Here is a 13,729-nt window from a genome sequence, read left to right as displayed (position 1 = left end):
CTTCAAGATTATTTTCTCACGTTTTTGGCCTTGATTGGACTGGTTCCTAAATATCTCGCCGATCTGCTCACGTTTTATATACCACTGCGAAAAATATATGCTGATTCTGGTCTATTCATCATTCCAAAGACAAGACTATGTTCTATAGGAGATAGAGCCTTCTGCATCCAGGCCTCACGATTGTGAAATCCCCTTTCTCGATCCACTAGGGATTCTAAGTCTGTTTCACTTTTAAAATCACGCCTTAAAACGCAGCTGTTTGTACATACTGTTGTATATATGCCTTTTCCAAAATTGTACATTAATAGTGATATTGCCTATTTTAATGTAATAGATTTTCTTACATATATATGGGTTCAGCGAGTTCTAAAAAATATGCAGTGACGCATACCTGCGAACTAGTCCCTCGAGGCGACAAAAGGCCAAACAACCCCCACCGCTGCCTCGCCCACACAAAATACATTTGCAGGTCAATTTCTGTGCAAAGTTGTAAAACAGTAATCACTTAGGGGCAATTGAAAGCATCTGTTTTCCACAGATGGCTGGATGGCTGGAGGAAGAGAGAGGTGCCAGACCTTGATGTGATTTAGGAAATTAGTTCAATAAATTAGGACAGACACACACGTACACCTAACACACGGTCACAATCACAGGCAGATGAGCGAAATCAAAGAAATTCCGGTCCTTTTTGTGTAGACGAGCCGAGGTGGGAGATTTTCGGATATAATGAAGAAGCCAAAGCACGCAAATCAGTAATGCGAGTGGCAAGTTCGGCGCTGACAGAGGATCGCTGAAAGTTGTATTCTACATTTATCCTCATGTATTGAGTCGCTTGCAGAGGCGAGGACTGCGATAAGTTGTATTGTACCAAGCTATACGAGTTGTGAGAAGCTAAGAGGTGTGCTCATACAATTGATGAGTTTTGGGAGTGAGTGAGGAGCGGCGACATGCAGCTCACAGCAGGAGCCCTCTTGGAAGAAGGGCGGAGAGCACGAAGAGACGGACGGCGCTGCAGCCCAGCGGACGTGCTGACTCTGAACCCTGAGCTCACACCAGCAAAGTTCGAGTCTACAAGGATCAACAGTGTCGAGTCTTGCAATGGCAAGCTCCGGGGATGGCCCTCGAAATCAACCATGGGTGTCGAACCTTGCAGAGGAGAGGGGCGATGTGTTGCCGAGTGTACGTTCGGTGCTGACAGACGAAGTATCGCTGAAGGTGTTATTCTACATTGAGTGCCAGCTCCCAGCAGCAGCTCACAGCAGGAGCCCTCCTGGAGGAAGGGCGGAGGAGGCACCCAGGGTGCCCGCGCGAAGCCAGTAGCTGCTGACAAGGACCGAGCGTGTCCACCGACAGAGCGCGGAGCAGTGAGACAACAGCGTTGCAGCCAGTGGACGAGCTGTGAGCGCTATCTGACAACGGGATCATCGCGCACATTGACGCAGACTGAGCCAGACCCATCATCCCTGCCAGCACGGGCACCGCGGACAGCGTGAGCATCGTGCCGACTCAACAACCACCCCAGCAGTAGAGAGAGCCTGACGGGGCAGCCAAGAGAGAGAGAGAGTGTCAGTGCATGTGAGAGCGCTGTGTGTTCAACACACACATAACGCGCATATCTGGACTAATTAAATTGTTCCAAAAAGTTATCTTTGTGTTTCGAAAAGGGTTGCCATCCCAAGGTGGTGCGTTAACTATTAGGTGATCGTGAAACGCATTGTTCTGTCCGTTGAGTTACATGAATACGGTCGTTTAGAAGTAGTTTACTCATTCATTTTCGTTCATTGCATAACCTTACCAATGCATTCATTGATAACATACTAAACAGTTATAAGCATCTATGTTACAAATCTACACACTCACAGAATACTATTGTGTTGAGATTTTTTTAAATAGCAGAATCTTGCCCGCAATTTATCATAGATGTCCCATCAGGCAATTGATAAGCAATCTGTTAGCCAAACATGCACACGCGCGCGCACACTTGCTTTAGGACATTTCATTCATTGCATAATCTTGAATTAATTGATGTATACTTTTGCCATTGGGCACATGTTTCTTTAGCACGTTCGTATGAATATTGTCATATTATTTTTAAGCACTTTTCCTATCGCCGTGTATGGTCGCGCTACTCTGAGAAGTTAGCCTATTGTTCTGTTGCTCAGTTTTCACAACGTAACCATTGAGGGTTAATTGTACGGATCGATGAGTAGAACCTCTGCAGGAGGACTGTGGTGGCAATTCCGATCATAAGTGTGTTCGCATATTCGAGTTTTTAGATATTAAAGTTGCTTAACACAGAAGAGTCTGAGTGGTTCCTTCCTAAGTTCATGGAAAATAATTTTAATTAAAAGAAGTGTATCCTGCGGTGAGATCTGGATTCTGAGACCTGACAGAATTTCACAAAAACATATTCAGTAAGAGTTAAAGTTGTTAATACACCCATCGACAACGAAGCCGAGCCTAATGTGCATAATCGCATAAATTTACTTCATTTCGTAAATTAGCATAATTGCATGAAATCAAATATTTCTCATTTAGGTAATGTTAATTTTTTTTTGTAAATCAAAACACAATGCTTTCACGGTAAAAAAAAATTTCTAAACTATTTTGTCCGATTGGATTATTTTGTAATTATTATTAGCTTTTATCGTAGTTTGTTCTTCATATTATTGCCATTTAGAGTGCAGTTGTCATTGCTCTTATTATACATTTTCCATTTTGCTGAGATTTGATCTATCCTTGTGAGTGTCGTTTAAATTTGTACACTATTTTTAGGTACTTGGATACGACATTCGCTTTCTAAAATAGAGGTTATTAACACATTCCTGCGGAGGGAGCTGGTAGGAACGTTGGGTTGCTCGGTCAATGGCCAGGGTCAACGGCGGCGTGGTGTATTCCGCAAATATGGCCGACTGAGGGCGGGCACAAGCCGGCGTGAGTAGGTTAAATGTTGAGTTTTATAAGGGCACCACGGGGTGACCATCCCCTCCCCAGCCCCACCCCTCCCACCCCCCACACAGCCCCACCCTCCCCACCCAGCCCCTCCCCACCCAGCCCCTCTCCACCCAGCCCCACACCTCCCATTTTTGGATGCACAACGGACGGACGGACACAATAATCCCCTGTGGGCTGGTGTAACCAGGAGGTTCCTACCAGTATTATTATCAATGTCATGCAACCAGTCAGTGCTGGCATCAGCGCCCTCGCTCCTTCAGTGGACAGTGCCCACCAATCATTCTGTCCATTTCACACATACCACGCCCAGCCGTCTTTGTATCCCGAGTGGCGATGTTTACATACCACACCAGGTACTCAAATGAGATTGGCCGTGAGCGGAAATCGAAATCAGGGCACTGTTTTCGTAGTGCAGCACACTAACCGCTGCACTACCGTTCCCGCTTCAAATATACACACAAGAAAAATCAAATGATCCGATTTCGTTTATGCAAGGCAGCGTTTATATCTCCGTAACCATTGCACGTGGGAAAACACATCGATCAGAAAATCGAGCTGTATTTGCACAGAACCGTATTTGCATATTATACACCTCGGCACTGATATGCAGCCCCACATTTTTCATAAAGCGCATAAGCAAAACGAGCATACACTTTGCATGCACTAGGATCCTTATAGGAGCAGTTGTGATTGATTCCAGGTGTGCGAGTACCACAGTGAGCGAATGCATGAGGTGTATATTCCATACTTGATTGATGTATTATGCCATATAGGATCCTGTGTCATCATGCAATTTACGATATTAGTGGCAGTATATCCAGCAGCAGTATATCTGAAATATTATTTGAAAAGCATTTATAGTAAAAGCACAGTACATTTAAACCGATACTTTGTGGTGGAGCTAATGATCAAGTGTCAGACAATAGTAATAGCTGTGTTTAGTATCAGTAGTTTGATTAGTAAGCATGTAACAATTACCCTCCTGTGTGATTCGGTAAATTGTCACCATTTCGGGTCTCTATTCAAGAATAAAAAAACAAATTGGGTCTAATTTGTAACGCCTTTCGTCTCGTTTGTATGATCTGATTTGCATGATTAGCCGAGAGGTAATGTTTGCATATAACGTGCAATAACATTTAACTAATAGATTTTTGCACGTACAATTCGAGGCATGAATTGAATGGGTAAGAATTATTTGAATGAAACAGTTAATCATTATATGCTTAATACTTATTGGTAGGGGTGGTACTGGTCGTGACGACTAATCAGGCAGTAGTATTCGTAGCCTAAACCTAAGAGCAACCCTTGAACCCTGCCAGCACGCCCTTGGAGTTCACTTGTGGTGCTTCTCGTAGTCCGCCTTGTAGAAATTCACGAACTCTGGTAAGCGAGAGAAATTCCATTTTAAACAGGTTGACCAGAGATAGTGTTGCACCCCAGGGTTGGACTGTGCATAGGTCGGTCATAATTCATGGCGAAGACAGACACTCAAAAAGTCAAGGGAATTACATTAAAGCCAAAGTTATAGTTATAGACAAACTTAAAAACCAGGACTGTATCATGAAAACAGGACACCATTCCTCAAAAGAACATGGGTGGAGATGCTGCATTGTGAAAATTCTGGGGTTTGGGGGGGGACAAACATTATAAAACGACCCCTGCCGAATGTCATATATACTACAATGTGCAAAGCAATCCTGAGTTTTTATATGGACCCCTTTAAACAATGTCACACTACAGGGTTGCTCCTGTGCCACATTCTTCCGTTGCCACCCACCTTTGAAGGTGATCTTGCCGTCTTTGTCTGCGTCCATGGGGTCCATGTCAGCGTTCACGTTGGCAGCGTCATATTGCATGCCACTCTTTTTCAGGAAGGTCGCGTACTCGGCCTGAGTGATGGTGCCACTTTTGTCCTGTGTGCACAGCACAGGGAGAAAGCATTGCCTTGCTAATTAATGGCAGCATTGTTGTGCTTGTACGCTGGTTCAATTAAGGGGAAGATGGCCAGTGGTCAGGAATAATGATGGAGCAGCAGACAAAAAGTGGAACACGCCTCAGAGAATGTCAACCTTGGAGATGGCGCGAAACAATAAGATCGTGTGCAGGTGATTTCGATGTGTTTTTTTATTGTACCGTGCGTCTGACATTTCGCTCCATGTGCTAGGAGCTTCTTCAGGAACTGAGGAGGAAGGGAGCTGCTCAATTGAGTTGCTGAAGCTCATGGAAATCATGTTGAAATAAGATGCGGTACATCCTGAAAACACATTGGAGAGCTGTATAGCACAACTGCAACGATCTAAGTGATAGGTGTAATGTTGCATTGCAGATCCATGATCTGATCACCTGATTCACGATCTGGACTCAAAATATTGGCCATTACCGAAACCTGGGTATATGAGGACTCATCAGATGTGAGGCTGCACCTAACGGATAAGCTATTGTACATCAGCACCTGCATGAGAAGCCTGCCAATGGCAGTCTGCATTGTGGAGGGATCGTACTGATTCACAGTGAAGATATCGGTGTGAAAGTCCTTAGCGACTGATCAACAATCAGTTAATTTGAGCTGCTGTTTGTGAAAATAATTGCTGTCATCTATTGATTGCCGTCTTCACTGCTCTTGGAAATATCTTCTAAGCTTTCCGGTCTGCTCGACTGTGGGTCACGTGGTTCTCTCTACAATACCTGTGGTGACCTGAACTGCATCCGACTGGCCAGTTGTTGTGGTAAAATCAACAGTGATCTCGCCGGGATTATCGACGGTCACATTTTAACCAACCATATTATCGGCGCGATATGTCGCTCGGCAGCAGAGGGCACTACAACACAATTCACTTTTGTACATCACTTCCATCCTCACACGCGTGTCGTGGAGCGGACCTCATCCAGCAGTGGATTGACCAAAGGGCTTGTACATGTACCAATCATGAGTGGAATTTGCCAATCATACCCTGCTGGGGACATCTTGAGACAAAATTCAACTTTGTGCATAAATAATGAGTCTCAAGGTTATCATTCATCTCAGCTGTCACTGGCGCTGAAGTGAGTGCTGGCACTGACCAGGGGTACACAAGTCCCACTAGTACCTAAAGGGTCCCTCAGGCTTGTGAGAGCCACTACCTAGCGATACACACCAGGAAGCATGCCCTTGCCGTGTGGAAATCGCATCTCATAGAGGGTCCATCTTATCTCTCAGGTAAACACGTTCGAAATGAACTCAGGGGCCAATCTCGCTCTGTCCAGGTGCCATCGCTTGGGTACGAGAAGAGTAAGTAGCCTCAATCTTCAATTATCAGTTAACAGTGGAAGTAAACACATCACTTAAGGGTCCACAGGAAGCCGCACTGCTGTAGGTTGTTTTGTCTTGACATGAACGAGTGTTGATTTTTTGGTACTGTACTTATACTTTTCATTGGAATCCTTCTGGTGGCACTGCTTGAACTCACCAGATCAATGTTGTCGAAAACAGGTCGCATCTTCTTTTCCCAGTCCTGTTTTGCAAAAGGAAAACACAAACAATACTCTTAGGAGCTTAACACAATTGTGGTTGTATTGCGCTGCAACACTGCATCTTTGGTCTTTCGGTAAAATAAGCCTTGAAGATCAGGGGCGGTTTCTTCATTAGGGCGATTGGGCGACGCACCACCAATGTCATTGAACCACAGAGTCACGCTAGCCGTCACTGTCAGCCTCTGGATATAGTTCAATCAGCGTCATGTCACGTTCTGTGGAGTACCGCCTCTTTTTGGGCGATTTCACTCCGGCTGAGAATCGCCCCGAGTGGCCCCATAGACTTACATTGAAAGATGTTTTTTTTCGAACGGCGGGCGCTCCAATGCATTCTCTATGGCAGCAGTCGGGAACCTATGGCTCGCGAGCCATATATGGCTCTTCCAGTGACGGCATATGGCTCCCAGACAATTTTGAGTTGAAAAAAAATCAGTTTGGAACTGATTTTAAAAATACTTAAATAAATTTCACGGGTCACGCCTGCATGAAGCTCAACCTCACCACGTATGAACCAGACTACAAGGCCATCAGCAAAACCATGCAGCACCAGAAGTCGCATTAAAAGTAAGACATATTTAATTTATTATACGTTAAAAATACTATATGGCTCTCAATGAAATATATTTAGAAATATTTGGCTTTTATGGCTCTCCCAGTCAAAAAGGTTCCCGACCCCTGCTCTATGGCTTCCGGGAGGGCATGCACTAACGTGCTTACGTCATCATACGTGCTAACGTCATCATACGTAAGCACGTTTCATCCAACAATATAATGTATCGCCACCTAGTGGAATCTTTAATAATATAAACTTGAGATGGTTTGTTTTAATAGTGAGTATAGAAACAAACAAGATGTATTGTAAGAGTCACTTTATTTTTCATTAATATTAAAGAAGTGAAGTTGCCTTTACATGCTTAAGCTGTTAATTTATCCATTGCATGGGTGGACCTTATCCTTATCAATCATCCAGACATTTGCCCCCCCCTGAGAGATTTTGCAGGAGCCGCCACTGTTGAAGATTATTCATGCGGAGTGACTACCGCTGGTGTGTTTATTTTATTACCCACTAGCTTAACTACCCGGCTTCGCCCGGGACTAACATTATGGTCTTGGATTAATACACGGCCTACGCGGAGGGTGGGGGGGATACGTGACGTCAGCAGGCACACTGAGTGACGCTGCCGCATGCGGGTGACATCACAGATGTGACGTCACCGCCACACTTGCCGTGCAACATATTATATCCATTTTTGATTTGAAGCTTTCATGACTGCAGGAATACATACTCTTTGGTTTTTCGGTAAAGTCACGTAGGTATAAAATAAAATAAATCACGACGTTTCAGGCGCAACACAAGCGTCCGTCATCAGGTGGGAAAGCATGGTCTGCTGCTGAAGCAGACTGTTTTAAAGGGTTTGAAATGGGTGTAGCCCAAGGTTCATAAAGAAGTGGCTGGGGCTAGTGATGTTAATGTGAGAAATTAGCATGTAACTGTAAGATAGGAGGAGAGCGGCCTCCTGGACGAGGACACGGAAATGGCTATGTTAATGTGAGAAATTAGCATTTAATTGTAGAAAAGGAGGAGAGTGGCCTCCTCGACGAGGGCACTGAAGTGACTATATTAATGTGAGAGATTAGCATGAAATAACAGCTGATATAGGCAGGTAGGATGGAAACATCACAGTCAGTTAAGACTTTACCTGGTTAATAACGTCCTTCCAATGATTGCTCAGTTTGTACCCATCCTCTCGGTTGAAGTTGTGTCTGTGTTTATATATCTGGATGGCCTCATGAACAAATCTCTGAAGGTAGCTGGTAGGGTTGCAGAGTACCTCCGTCTTGGAAAAATATATTTCGTTTAAGCCCACAGCATTAAAACAATGATCGGCAACGGCAGAGGTATTGGTCCTACCGTGTTTCAGATCTGCCTTGTGTTCACGAACGCGGTCTGTTGGATCTATGCCCTGTTTTCCGTTATTAATATTAAGAATAATTAAGAAAAAAAAATTTGTTTTTATTATATCTATATATATATTTTTTTATAATGAGGACGGCTCACTTCTCCTCACGGGCACACCGGGAGTCCATGAGACATGGAGGGCGGTGGAAATGATAGGAATTCGGTCACGAAGAGGTCATAGACATCCAGACGGACAAAAAGATGTATGGACTAAACCTCCCAAGACATCTGGAGATGTACAGATAAGGTGCAGAGTAAATAACGGTTGAAACTTCGCGTTTTCTTAACGTTTTCATCACCGAAAAGTAGAAACTTAACAAAGATAATTAACCAACAAACAATAATATTTTTACTATTATAATATGTTTCCTACCTACACGACCTTCCAAAAAAAAACTAAAGAGTACGAATTCCAGAAAGCTTAAGTGAAAACATAGTTACAATTAACCTCAGGACATTAAAATATAACTCGGAATAAACACCAATCTCTAGAGAACTAAACTGGGCGAAGCCCCAAAATAATAATGTGACGAGGAGCATTACGAATATTCATTAAACATAGACGAATGATAACCACGATACTAAGACCGAAGGAACTCATAAAATATAATTCAAGAATAAATGTAACACACAGGACCACATAAATGTATTGCAAACATCTCCTCAGCCACCTTTGTCTTTCAGCGGGGTCTGACAAGCAAGGAGGGAGCAGAAAGGTCACAAAGGGGGGGGTTTGTGCTGACATTCGAGAACATCTGGTTTTTTTTCTGTTTATTTTCCCTCGCAAGAGACGCGGAGAGAGGAGTGGGTGCTCGCGTGTTTGAGTTAAGCACGGCCGCCTTTGTCTCCCCGCAGCACAAACAGATGGCCCAGGAATGCTTGGAGGGTTAGGAAAAGGTCGCGAGGAGGGATCGCGCCGGTGTCTGCTTCTTCTCGCTCTGTTTGTGTTTTTTGCCCGCTCGCAAGGAATGCAGAGAGAAGGGAGTCACGTTTTAAGTTAGGCACACACACAGCGAACAAGCAGTCTGGGTTGAGTCGTGCTCAGTCTCGCAACTCGGCGTGCGACGCAGCGTTGCGACGGGGCTCGCAAGAGAGTTGGGGCAGATCGTGCCTCGAGGAGAGATGGGACGACGAGGGGTCAGAGAGTGACCGCCTGAGAGCAGTCTGGTCCGAGTCGAGCTCAGCGTTGCGACGGGGCACGCAAGGGAGCTGTGGCAGTCGTGCCTCGAGAAGAGATGGGACGACGAGACATCGTTAAAGTGGCAGCCTGAGAGCAGTCTGGGTTGAGTCGTGCTCAGTCTCGCAACTCGGCTTGCGACGCGGTGTTGCGACGGGGCTCGCAAGAGAGGTGTGGCAGTCGTGCCTCAAGGAGAGATGGGACGACGAGACGTCGTTAAAGTGACAGTCTGAGAGCAGTCTGTCCTAGTCGCGCTCAGTCTCACAACTCGGCTTGCGACGCAGCGTTGCGACAGGGCTCGCAAGAGAGCTGGGGCAAATCGTGCCTCGAGGAGAGATGGAACGAGGAGGGGTCGTTCGAGTCGCAGAAGTCTGAGTTCAACCTGGGTCGGGGCTGGGTTTCAGCCGTGCTCCGGCTGGCGGAGCGTCGTGAGGAAACGAAACACCGATGCCGATAGCAGGTGTCGCTTCTCGCAGAACGAAGTTAAGTGCGAGTAAAGCTGGCAGCCGCACGAACAAGGGGAACACGGAGCAGAGAGAGTGACGAGTGACGACAAGCAATCAACCTGTAAAAGGGTGGAGATCGCCAAGCGTCGACCAAGCGAGCAAAGCAGAGAGCGCGAAGCAGTGGAGGAAGCCTGGTCAAACGGCTGTGAGGAAGAGGACAGCGCCATCGAATGCGCCGTGTGCCTGAGGGCACACCGACCAACGACCAGTGTGAACACACAAGACGTCCAGAGCGACGGCGAGCATCGTGCCGACTCAACAATCAATCGAGCAGTGGAGAAGCCGGGGGATGCCACCAAGAAAGCGCGAGCGCCACCCAGCGCCACCGAGCGACACGAGCGACCGAGCATCTTCAAGGACAGCATCGTGCCAACTCGTCATCTAACAGTAGAGAGAGAGAGCGCACGAGCAGCACCAAGCCCCCGGAACCATCAAGCGCCAAGCAAGCAAGTTTCTTCAAGGAACATCGTGCCAACGCCGCTCAATCCAGCAGTGGAGAAAAAGAGAGCGCACAAGCAGAGACGCGTCCGAGCGAGGGAGCAGCAGGAGCTTGCGGCGGCCACGCCCAATCGAGAGGAACACCTGGCCGCTGTTTGTATCCTCCTACACCACACAAGCTAACGACACAATTAATATTACGAGGGGACAACGCACACACAGCACGCACACGAATAAGACTTTCAAAAAGTGATCTTTGCGTTTCAAAAAGGGTTGCCATTTCGAGGTGGTGCGTTCAATATCAACTGATCGTGCAAAGCAGTTGCTGCCGTCGAGTTACATAAAAAAAAATGTTTAGTCATTCATATTAGGTAATCGCATAATATCGTTAAATGCATAAGAGTTTTGAGTCATTCATTTTAGTCAAATGCATAGTCTCGTAATTGCATAAGAATTTTAGTTATTCATATTAATCGAATGCATGATATCGCAAATGCATATGTGTTTGGTTATTCATGAATTATTGACGCATGTTTGACCTGCATGATAGAATGCCACGTGTTTGTTAGAATAAAATTGTTATCACAGAAGCATATCGAGTGTTCCTTCCAAGTCCATGCAAAACTGTCTTATTCATAAGAGCTGTTACCTGCGATGAGATATGAAAATGGAGACCTAAAATATCATAACACACACTAAGATAATCGGTAAACGTTTAATCGATGATAATCGTGTTATCCTGATTGATATAACTCTGGATAAACGAAGCTGAGCCTAATTATCACAACTGCTCACATTAACATAATCGCAAGCATCCGCATAAATTACTACGATTATATCTACGATTATCATAATTTATGCATATAATTACATGCATTATCATAGTTTATGCATGTTAATACACATACTATCATAATTAATGCGATTTGCGCATTTTTCGGAAAATTATTAATTTTTATTATTTTTATCAAAAATTTCATAATCCCAACACATACAACAGGTCCGAGACATGTCATTTCGTTTCCCCAATGTAACTGCTGCCACAACCACAACTCAGTTTGTAGACACCAGGGTACTGCATGTCAGGAATTACATCATTTACAGATGGGATTAAATCACGGATTTTGTGTAATGTGTTGAAACGAACCTGGATCCTGTGTTTGTTTAAGATTTTGGAAATCTTTTTGGTAACGCCTGCTATGCATGACAAAGTGATGTTTTGGTTGGATCCTCAGAAGTTGTCTCCCCATAGCTGGGGAGACAGGTTTGCGGATTGTACGGTCAGAATATCCGTTCATCCTGAGGGCTTGTTGTACGTGCTCCAACTCACTAGCTAGGTAGTGCTGGTCGGAAATGCAACTGGCCTTATGGTGTAGTGATTTGACGAGAGAATTCTTCTGGGCTGGATGGTGGTGGGAGTCAGGCTTTAAATAGGCACCCGTGCGGGTGGCTTTCCTGTAGAACGAATGTCCCAACGAACCATCAGGTCTCTTCTCGATCGAAACATCCAGGAATGGTAGCTTGCCATCCTTAATTACATGGAGAGTTGTATTTACAGTGAAATTTGCTCCTGTGTTATTTCGGCAGTGTTCTCTGTCAATATTATCAAACAACCCAGTTTTGTTTGTTTAAGCGAGGGCACGAACATTATTGTAAAAATCTCACCTCAACTGAAATGTACCATTATATTACTCTTAAAGAAAGTACACTACTGAAACGGCCAAAATTGATCAAAGGGTTGCCCAAAACTCGGATAAACCGGAGCTAAAAAACTTTGCAAACTTGCAAAACACATTTTGCCCTGACAGCTATCCATCACCGTGCATACAGCTAATTAAATACTTCCAAAGACAAACGCGTTGAAGCATATGCATTAGGATGTTTTTTCTAACGTAAGAGAAAGAACCAGGCATAGGCAGATTTAGTTGAAATGGCTTATTTCGACAACCGGTTTTCTTTGGCTTACTATACTGTAATTTGCACATACAGTGCCCTAAGCTATATATTTCAGTTTATAGCCGTATTATTGACTAAGGTAGTATTTGTGCTGATGCACCATGGCCGAAGCATTGTCAGCAAGTTATTTTTCACGTTACGTAATACCTCGATATACGAAGTAGATGCGTACCTGGAGCTTCGTTTATTGGAACTTTGTATATCGATTACCTTATAACGCGCGATAACCAAGCTGTGGCACATGAAGCCTGCAGCAGTAAAGTATCGAACGTAATAGCCAGAAGATGGGAATCGCACACATAGACGATCTGATTGAAACATTTTATTATTTTGTCCTCGAAGGGCTATAAATCACAATTTCCGTATGACGATAGTTGATTCTATGCTCATAAAACTAGATAAATTGAAAATCAAAACTACATTTTAAAATGTGGGCCAACCAAAAACTATTACAGCCTGAATGTAAAATTGTTTTGCTCATAGAGCTGGTTCGGTCTAAAGTTCTACGTTATTTAAGTCACGTGCCAAACGATTAAAAAGAATACGAAGCACATCAGAGAAACGAGTAGGTCGTATACTCGTTGTGACTGGCACTATAGCCCAGAGAAAGAAGGTACGCCGTATTACAGCTTACAAGTGCATACATGTGTGTGTGTGTGTGTGATTCTAGTACTTTAACAGCCATCATAGAGGGAGCCGATCGGCCACTTTGTCCCAGAAAAGTATCTCCCCACTCCGGCTTCCACTAAAATTGGTTCCGGCAAATTGTATAATTATCCACACGTCGTTGTGTGTGCATTTCAGTACTGTTTGTGCATTGTGCATGCGTGTCATAATGTGTGTAATTGCGTGTGTGTTATTACCATGACGAGAGACGTTGGTAGGTGAGCACTGGTGGATTCTCGAGCTGTTGATGTCACGAACATTGATCAACGCGCCCCTTTTATTTGCAAGAAAACAGACAGGGTGGGGCTCTCCAGCTGCGCATCGATGGAGAGGGGCAGCAATGGGGCGGTCGTGGGGTAGCGCAGTGGTTAGCGCGCTGCGCTCCGAACCCGGTAACCCGAGTTCGATTCCTGTTCACAGTCAACACCAGTGACGATTATCTGAACCAGTGCTGGGCCTCCTCAAGGTCGACCCAGCATCAAATGAGTACCTGGTGCTATGTGTAAACATCGTTAGTATAGAAATAAAGGCGTGGTGCTGGCCACCCACTCCCTCGTGTGC

General features: G+C 44.9%; 1 protein-coding gene across 1 annotated transcript; it reads right to left on the bottom strand.

The window, feature by feature from the left end:
- Positions 1-3,435: 3,435 nt before the first annotated feature.
- Positions 3,436-13,468, bottom strand: LOC133347409 (uncharacterized). Its single transcript, XM_061559654.1, has 4 exons — positions 13,366-13,468; positions 6,402-6,446; positions 4,733-4,868; positions 3,436-4,335 (listed from the first exon to the last, which is right to left on the bottom strand). The coding sequence occupies exons 1-4, from the start codon at positions 13,426-13,428 to the stop codon at positions 4,289-4,291; spliced, it is 291 nt and encodes a 96-aa protein (XP_061415638.1). The 5' UTR covers positions 13,429-13,468; the 3' UTR covers positions 3,436-4,288.
- Between the last annotated feature and the right edge of the window lie 261 nt (positions 13,469-13,729).

The sequence above is a fragment of the Lethenteron reissneri genome, chromosome 26, assembly GCF_015708825.2.
Source record: "Lethenteron reissneri isolate LAM-NWPU_2019-01 chromosome 26, ASM1570882v1, whole genome shotgun sequence".
NCBI lineage: Eukaryota > Metazoa > Chordata > Hyperoartia > Petromyzontiformes > Petromyzontidae > Lethenteron > Lethenteron reissneri.
The sequence above is the reverse complement of the archived record's forward strand: the minus strand, read 5'-3'. Positions and strand labels throughout refer to the sequence as shown.

Coding starts and splice junctions, on each gene's coding strand:
- LOC133347409 (XM_061559654.1), bottom strand. CDS start 13,428: ATGTTCGTGACATCAACAGCTCGAGAATCCACCAGTGCTCACCTACCA. Junction 6,447..13,365: donor TACCAACGTCTCTCGTCATG/GTAATAACACAC, acceptor TTTGCAAAACAG/GACTGGGAAAAGAAGATGCG. Junction 4,336..4,732: donor CGGCAAGATCACCTTCAAAG/GTGGGTGGCAAC, acceptor CTCGCTTACCAG/AGTTCGTGAATTTCTACAAG.